The following is an 8,825-nucleotide window of genomic DNA, read 5'->3' on the forward strand; positions in this document are numbered from 1 at the left end:
CAGATATAGTGAATGTAGGGTCTGGGGAGACCGGATATAGTGAATGCAGGGTCCGGGGAGACCGGATGTAGTAAATGCAGGATCCAGGGAGACCAGATATAGTGAATGCAAGGTCCGGGGAGACCAGATATAGTGAATACAGGGTCCGGGGAGACCAGATATAGTGAATGCAGGGTCCGGGGAGACCTGATATAGTAAATGCAGGGTCCGGGGAGACAAGATATAGTGAATGCAGGGTCCGGGGAGACCTGATATAGTAAATGCAGGGTCCGGGGAGACCAGATATAGTGAATGCAGGGTCCGGGGAGACCAGATATAGTGAATGCAGGGTCCAGGGAGACCTGATATAGTGAATTCAGGGTCCGGGGAGACCAGATATAGTGAACACAGGGTCCTGGGAGACCAGATATAGTGAATGCAGGGTCCTGGGAGACTGGATATAGTGAATGCAGGGTCTGGGGAGACCAGATATAGTGAATGCGGGGTCCGGGGAGAGCAGATATAGTGAATGCAGGGTCCTGGGAGACTGGATATAGTGAATGCAGGGTCTGGGGAGACCAGATATAGTGAATGCAGGGTCCAGGGATTCCAGATATAGTGAATGCAGGGTCCAGGGATTCCAGATATAGTGAATGTAGGGTCCTGGGAGACCTCATATAGTGAATGCAGGGTCCAGGGTTTAGTAACCCTTTAAGTTCTTGGTTGCAATATTTAGGCACTTGTATTGCAGTTACAATACTGTGGAGGAGGAAGTGGGGCATCCACCCACCGGGGAATCTACAGCAATCAGTCAGATTGCAGATCTCATATTTATTCCGGCTGGGTTGAATTCTGAGCAAATTTTCTTTAGAAAATCAGAACTCTTGTGCATTTTAGTTAGACCTAGTGCACTCAGTAGTCAGCACTCAGTAACAGACTTGGTCAGACACCCCCCTGCTCTTTCTCTGTAATATAATTCTGTGTGTGGACACATGATGATGGCCATTGCTTTTACCCTGCTCAGAACAATATAGTGTATCAATAGGAAGCTGCATTTTATTTAACATAAAAGGTATTGCCAAAATATAAGGCATTGCCAAGCAGATTGAACTATTTGAAAAGCCTTCAACCGGCTGAATTTAGTCAGACTTGACTTTCTATCCATGTTTTCCTGCTGTGTTGATGAAAGTAGAAAGATTTGAAGTAACAATTGTCAGCATATGTTGTAGGTACAGCTTCCGATCACCGCCACAAGTGGAGATGAAGGTTGTCCCAAAGCTTGGAGAGAGAGAAGTCACATTTATACATGTCACTGAGTGGATAGAGAAGAAACTGCAAGATGAGTTCCAGGTACCTGACTTCAAAAATAGTATGTCTGCCAACATTTCATGCACACTTACTTTGTGGTGAAATGCACACATTACTTCGTGGCAATGCTGTAGGTAAAAGGCACATACAAAAAAATGGCTGCAACATTGTGAACACTAAAGTTACATTTAAAAAGGGCTTTGGCTGGAGCTTCAGTCAGACGGCTATCAGTCTAAGCCAGCTCATCACGTTCCAGATGCATCGAAACAAAAGGTGCCCAAAGTATAACAGTTTGTTTTCTTTAAAAAGTAGCCACAGCCAGAGTACAAATGTCTGTCCCCTGCCAGAATTGTGTAGTGAGGGATCCTTGTTCTCTGTGTAGAAGCAGTGGACTCTCTGTATCTGACACACCTCTTGCAGAGAGCATGAACTTTGCTAATTGAAGAGCTCTGACTCAGCAAAGGTGTGTTGGACCCCTGAACTCCTTCCACACAGAAAGCAAGGGTCCTTCTTCTTAGCAGCTTGCTGGCAGAGGACAGGCTTTTCTGCTCAGGCTGTAGCTACTTTCCAAAGGAAACCGACTGTACTTTTGCTTTTACGCATAGAATGTACTTAGCCGATTTAAATGAAAAGTTTAGTTGACCTCTACGATTGAGCCCGTGGGGAGGGTGAAACGTGTTAGAGGGGCATGGCAGTGGCCGAACTACTAGGGTCACAAAGGTTGCACTTGCGACCAGCCCTAGTGTTACGCCTCTGTGGTTGGCCCCAAGCAGTGTTGCCAGTACAAAAGGGCACTTTTCTGCTGTCCATAAACAGCAGAAAAGTGCCTGTTAAAACTACACTTGTTCACAAACTTCCTCGCCCTGCTTCCCCCTCCTTGTGCAGCTGACCAGCGGATCGCCCGAGCCGAGCTCTATTTAGCCGGCTCTGTAAAATATGCATGCACAGTTCCAGAGCCAGCCGATTAGTAATTGGCTGAGCTCAGCTTGGGTAGGGGGTGGTCTGCTGGTCAGGTTTGCAAGGAGGGGGCGTGGGGAGGGGGGAGAGGAAGCTCGGGAACAAGTGTGGTTTTAACGGGAACTTTTCTGATATAAAGGTCCCATCTTATACAGTGGGGCAAAACAGTATTTAGTCTTGCCTATTGCAGATTCAGTCTTCCCAGCCTGGTGCAGGTCTACAATTTTGTTTCTGGTGTCCTTCGACAGCTCTTTGGTCTTCACCATAGTGGAGTTTGGAGTGTGACTGTTTGAGGTTGTGGACAGGTGTCTTTTATACTGATAACAAGTTCAAACAGGTACCATTGATACAGGTAATGAGTGCAGGACAGAGGAGCCTCTTAAAGAAGAAGGTACAGGTCTGTGAGAGCCAGAAATCTTGCTTGTTTGTAGGTGACCAAATACTTATTTTCCACCATAATTTGCAAATAAATTCTTTCCAAATCAGCCAATGTGATTGTCTGGATTTTTTTTCTCATTTTGCCTCTCATAGTTGAGGTCTACCTATGATGCCAATTACAGGCCTTTCTCATCTTTTTAAGTGGGAGAACTTGCACAATTGGTGGCTGACTAAATACTTTTTTGCCCCACTGTATCAGTGTCCTCACTCCTCTCTTACATCAGTGAACCCTTTTACCTTAGTGTGTTCTCTCTGCAAATTCTGGTGTAAAGGGGAACTGTGAAGTAAGAGCCCCCCTTACACCAGAGTTTGCAGCATTTTCCCTTATAGCAGAGTCAGCAAACTTTGCAGACTCTGAGGTAAGGAGGAACTCTGCAAACTCTGATGTAAGGGGGGTGTCTGGTGACCAGAAAACCTTTTACATCAGAGTTCCCCTTTACACAGTGCGCAACATTCCTCCTTAGATCAGAGTCCACAGAGTTCCCCTTTACATTGTGGTCTGCAGAGTTCCCCTTTACATCAGGGGTTCCTGATTACGTTATTGTCCACAGAGTTCCACCTTGCGCTGTAGGGCTAAACCTGCGGACTCTGATGTACTGTAAAGGGGATCTCTGATGTAAAGGGGGCTCTGGGAATGCTGGGAACTCTTTTGTAAGAGAGGATTCTAATGTAAAGGCAGGAAGAGGGCCCACTGAAAAAACATGTGAAAGGGTCCCTCTGTGGGACCATAATAAAGGGCCCCACAATTGGAGTCAAAGGCCCTGGGCTTAAAGGGAAGGCCCCGGACTTGGGTCAGGGGGCCCTTCATGGTTTTTTGCACCAGGGCCTGGAAGGTTCTAGCTACGCCCCTGGGCATGACACGGAAGGAGACTAGCTGAAGACGATCTTTACATTACGATACTGGGCTGACTGACAGTGAGCTTCAGTCTTTATCGTTCAGTTGAGTTTTATCGGCCTTATTACATTCTCTTAAAACAAAACAAAATTCCTTATAGCTTGCTCTGGCAAAGATAGCAATTTTCTCTATAGTTCAATGACATTTGCCCAACTAAAAATGTCTTAAAAAGTTTGCCATATTCTATTACAGTGAAAATTTCAAAGCTAGGCAGTTTTTTGAGCAATTTTGAACCCTCATTAATATTATAATAGCTTTGGATTATTGATGTGTTGCATTGTATTTCTGAAAAGTAATATACATGGTTTTTCAGCTGTCTTTTTTTTTCCAATGGCAGAAAATCTTAGTGATGCCAAACATGGATGACTTATACTTTCCCATAATGCAGTCTGCAGTGGATAATACCGGGCCAACACAAAGTGACCCCTCCAAGCCAGGACCTCTATGAACTTTTAACAGGAGCTACGTGGTCCAGCAAACGCACAGGACTGAGATGCACAGAGAACTCTGGGGTGTCTAAGAGTCATTTAGAAGGACAAATGACGTTTAATGCACTAGGACATGGATCCATTGATGAAGAGAGTTCCCTTCAGATCACAACATTGACTACAAACCATTATAGAAGGACCATAATCCAGAGCAGGCTACGACAACGTGGCACTAGGAACCTGGGGACATATCTTGTATGGTTTTCACAATGGGATAGTTATGTAACAATATGTAAAAAAAAGAGAGACGTAGACAGGGGCGGACTGACCATTTGGAAACTCGGGCGCTGCCCGAGGGCCCGGGGTCAGTAGGGGGCCCCATGAGATGCCCCTGGTACCTTTTTCATAGGCTTTTTTGAGTTTAGGCAAGGACACAGGGGCCCCATGATCCCCTATTCCCCGGGGGCCCCATGAGTTCTCAGTCTGCCCCTGGACGTAGATGTGTTACTCATGGAATCAATCAGATTCTCATTTCTAGAGCAAGACAAGAGCAAAGTATTTTATCAGCCACTAGGAGAGACCCAGACATCTTTTCCTCTAGATTTTAGACAGGTCCAGTGATAACAGACATTTAGTCTCTATTAGTGTTATCTCCACCATGGTAGCTGGGGGGATACAGAAAGTATGAAAATGGCTCTATGTATCTCTCCTTTATAAACCTAGCAGCTCAGTTTTTTTTTACTACATAATAAAGGTAGACACTTATGTGTAAAGAACAGAGATGATGGTAGCCAATCAGTGTTTAGCTTTCAGTAGGATAAAGTGGCACAGCTAAAGAAAGCTGCCATCTGATTGGTCAATATCAGTTGATGCACAGGACCACTCTACATACTGTTGTGCTTATTCAATAAAGAGGTTATAGGTAGGATAACCCAGAGCAATCAATCAGATCTCAGTTTACCGTAGTCCAATCATTAAGGTAAGGTTACTGCAGATCAGCTTTATACGTTGCTCTATCATGTTGACTTTGCCTGTATAGTTTTTGTTTATAGGGGTAAGGCTGCCTCAAGCTCAGTGTGGCCTGTAGCAACTCACTGAATCCTTTCTCTCTCATTCTTATACTACTTTGGAAGAAAATGAAAGAGGGAGTCAGATTCATTGTTCTAAGTCTAGGCAAAACTGTCTTAGATAGTCTTTACGGCACAATGGTACATTATTTATAATGTTATAATAGGAATCCCTTTAATAAATAGGAAGATTGTGCCTCCTGGGCAAGTACTAATAAAACATGTTGAGCTGGTGGCTCTCAAATCGGATTTGGATCTGCAGTCTATGCTCTACAGGTACAGTTGCAAGAAAAAGTATGTGAACCCCTTGGGATTACGTGGACTTTTGCATGAATTGGGCATAAAATGTGCTCTGAACGTCATCTAAGTCACAACAATAGAAGAACACAGTCTGCTGAACATAATACTACACAAACATTAGATGTTGCCATGGTTTAATTGCACATAACATGTAAACATTCACAGTGCAGGGAGGAAAAAGTATGTGAACCTTTGGACTTAATAACTGGTTGACCCTCCTTTGGCAGCAATAACCTCAACCAAACGTTTCCTGTAGTTGCATATCAGACCTGCACAACGATCTGGAGTAATTTTGGACCACTCCTCTTCACAAAACTGTTTCAGTGTAGCAATATTCTTGGGATGTCTGGTGTGAATCGCTCTCTTAAGGTCATGCCACAGCATTTCCATCGGGTTGAGGTCAGGACTCTGCCTGGGCCACTCCAGAAGGCGTATTCTGTGCTGTTGCAGCCATTGTTTTGTTGAATTAATTGTATGCTTTGGGTCATTGTCCTGTTGCATCACCCATCCTCTGTGGAGCTTCAGTTGGCGGACAGATGGTCATATGTTTTCCTGCAAAATGTCTTGATAAACTCTGAAATTCATTTTCCCATCAATGACAACAATGCGTCCAGGCCCTGAGGCAGCAAAGCAGCCCCAAACCATGATGCTCCCTCTGCCATGTTTTACAGTGGGGATGAGGTTTTGATGTTGGTGTGCTGTGCCTTTTTTTTTCTACACATAGTGTTGTGTGTTCTTCCCAAACAACTCAATCTTGGTTTCATCTGTCCACAGTATATTTTGCCAGGAGTGCTGTGGAACATCCAGGTGCTCTTTTGCAAACTTCAAACGTGCTGCAATATTGTTTTTGGACAGCAATGGCTTCCTCCGTGGTGTCCTCCCATGTACTCCATTCTTGTTTAATGTTTTCCTTATTGTAGATGTGTCAACAAAAATGTTAGCATGTGCCAGAGATTTCTGTAGGTCTTTAGCTGACACTCTGGGATTCTTCTTTACCTCATGCAGCATTCTGCGCTGTGCTCTTGCAGTCATTTTTACAGGACGACCACACCTAGGGAGAGTAGCAACAGTGCTAAACTTTCTCCATTTGTAGACAGTCTGTCTTACCATGGACACATGAACATCAAGGCTTTTGGAGATACTTTTGTAACCCTTTCCAGCTTCATGCAAGTCAACAATTCTTGATCGTAGGTCTTCTGAGAGCTCTCTTCTGCGAGGCATGGTTCACATCAAACAGTGCTTCTTGAAACCAGTAAACCCAAAACAGGTGTGTGTTTTTTAAGGGCAGGAAAGCTGTCAGCAACACATCCAATATCATCACACTGATTGGAGTCAAGGTTGGCTCACTCCTGGCTCCAATTAGCTCTGGGAGAAGTCATTAAGCTAGGGCCTCACATACTTTTTCCTCCCTGCACTGTGAATGTTTACATGTTATGTGCAATAAAACCATGGCAACATCTAATGTTTGTGTAGTATTATGTTCTGCAGACTATGTTCTTCTATTGTTGTGACTTAGATGACGTTCAGAGCACATTTTATGCCCAATTCATGCAAAAGTCCACGTAATCCCAAGGGGTTCACATACTTTTTCTTGCAACTGTATGTTCAGACCTGGGACCACAGCATGTGGTGGAGGGAAGTCTTTCAGCACCATCTTCCCCTTCAAATCTGAGATATCCTGTGACCGAACACAGAAAGTCACAAAGTAAGCTGATACTGAAAGATGTGACGCAATTACTCATGTTCTTTCAAAACACCCACTTTCAGTATACTTCCTTCTGTTCTTCAGTGCCCATGGGCCTTCCACCCCATGCCCTTATTATTTCAATTAAAGAAGGTAATCTTGTAAAGTCTACGGGGATAGGGACTTTTTTTTTGTCTGGAGTTGGGTCTTAGGTCAATGCTGCCCTTCACTAGATCTGTTCCTGAAAAATGAAGGGCAACCCCGCAGTTATTTTGCTGTCTTCATTTTTATGGCCCCTACACTCTGGTCTCTGTTCGGTAGTCAGATATTTCCCTCCTCCCAGACCTCAGAACCCCATAAAAACCTACCTGAATCCACTGTCGTGTGATCTTTGAAATGACCAGTGGTCTAAAGCTGCTCTCTATTCTCTTCAATGGTCTGGCTGCCCACTTACAGCCCTACTGAAGCCAAGGGGCAGTGCCCACGTCACCAGATGCACAGTGGGCACTGCAGACCAGATCCTCCTACACTATGGAGCAGAAGACAGAAGACCTATGAGCCAGAGTGTCATGTGACTGAACCTTTAGTTAAGGAATTTAATTTTTTTTTTTTTTTAAATAAAAATATTGAATAGGTTGGGAGTGTGTGGCAAGGACTTTTCTTTGCATTTCTCTGAAGATGAGCTTTAAAGAATTAAAGTCTCACAATAGAACGCCTAGTTTAGAAAGAGCATTGCATAAACTGGAGTATTGGAAATTGTCTCTACTACTGGATGGTAAAAAAGTGCTTCCCAATGTTTGCCCAAAAACTACTGATCTGCTGCTGAAAGTGTCTGCAAAAGTGTCCAGCATCCATGGCTGTAGCCACCTTCTACAGGACAAACTTACTTGTGATACAATTCGTCCTGAGTTGTATTTTAAGTCATAACCCCCCCCCCCCCCTCCTAAGTGCAGCTCACCTGATCCGGAGGTACTTACCTCTGTCCCCATATAAGCAATCTTCAATATGTAGCCTTATCTGGAGCTATACAGCCTTTCTTCCAAAAGCATTCTCTCCATGTTGCGCATTTGTGCCGGGGCCCCATTCATTCCTATGGGGAGAGCCGTACTTTGCCGGACTAGTGGAGGTCATGATGGGTATGACTCCTCATAGGAATAAATGGAGCCGTGAAATACAGGTGCAGGATGAAGAAAGCCTGCTAGGGGTGCACAGTGAAGATCACATTAATGGGGACCTAGGTAAGTATGGGATCATTGAGGGGGGGCATGCCTTCAATGACAACTTTTACCAAAAGTTACTTTAGAGACAGCAAGATTGGCCTGGAAGGACATGTACATGAGCTGTGCAAAGCCAGGCAAGAGCTGGAAAAATTCAAGCCCAGAAGGATCCCCTGTACAGTATGTTGTAGACTTGATACATCATAACCCTTCCCTTTTCTATCCAAAGCTACAAAAAATGGCTATACAACTAATTTAAGTGGATAGCAGTTAGAGACCCTTATCCTGTGTTATAGACCAGTGGTCCCCAAACTGTAGCCCGCAGACTGGATGCAGGGACCTTTCTTTGCTTTTATACAGCCCTTGGGGCAATATTTCATCCTCTGACACCAACAAAGGGGCATAATTCTCTCTACAGACACCAACAGTGGGGTACAATTCCCTCCAATGACACCAACAATGGGGCACAGTTCCTACTAGTGACGTCAACGATGGGGCACAGTTCCTGTAAGTGACACCAACAATGGGGCATGATTCTTCCCACTTAATGAC

At 44.5% G+C, this 8,825-nt stretch overlaps 1 protein-coding gene across 1 annotated transcript in view; it reads left to right on the forward strand.

Annotated features, from left to right (window-relative positions):
- LOC149458530 (testis-expressed protein 2-like) overlaps nt 1-5,321 on the forward strand; it is a 72,321-nt gene extending 67,000 nt beyond the window's left edge. The window contains exons 11-12 of the mRNA XM_089682115.1: nt 1,209-1,329; nt 3,915-5,321. Coding sequence (XP_089538241.1) covers nt 1,209-1,329; nt 3,915-4,025 — 232 coding nt within the window. The 3' untranslated portion in view covers nt 4,026-5,321. The remainder of the gene's footprint in view (nt 1-1,208; nt 1,330-3,914) is intronic.
- The last annotated feature ends 3,504 nt before the right edge of the window (nt 5,322-8,825 follow it).

This window comes from Staurois parvus, unplaced genomic scaffold (genome assembly GCF_062004578.1).
Source record: "Staurois parvus isolate SC_StPar_1 unplaced genomic scaffold, SC_StPar_1.0 ptg000285l, whole genome shotgun sequence".
NCBI lineage: Eukaryota > Metazoa > Chordata > Amphibia > Anura > Ranidae > Staurois > Staurois parvus.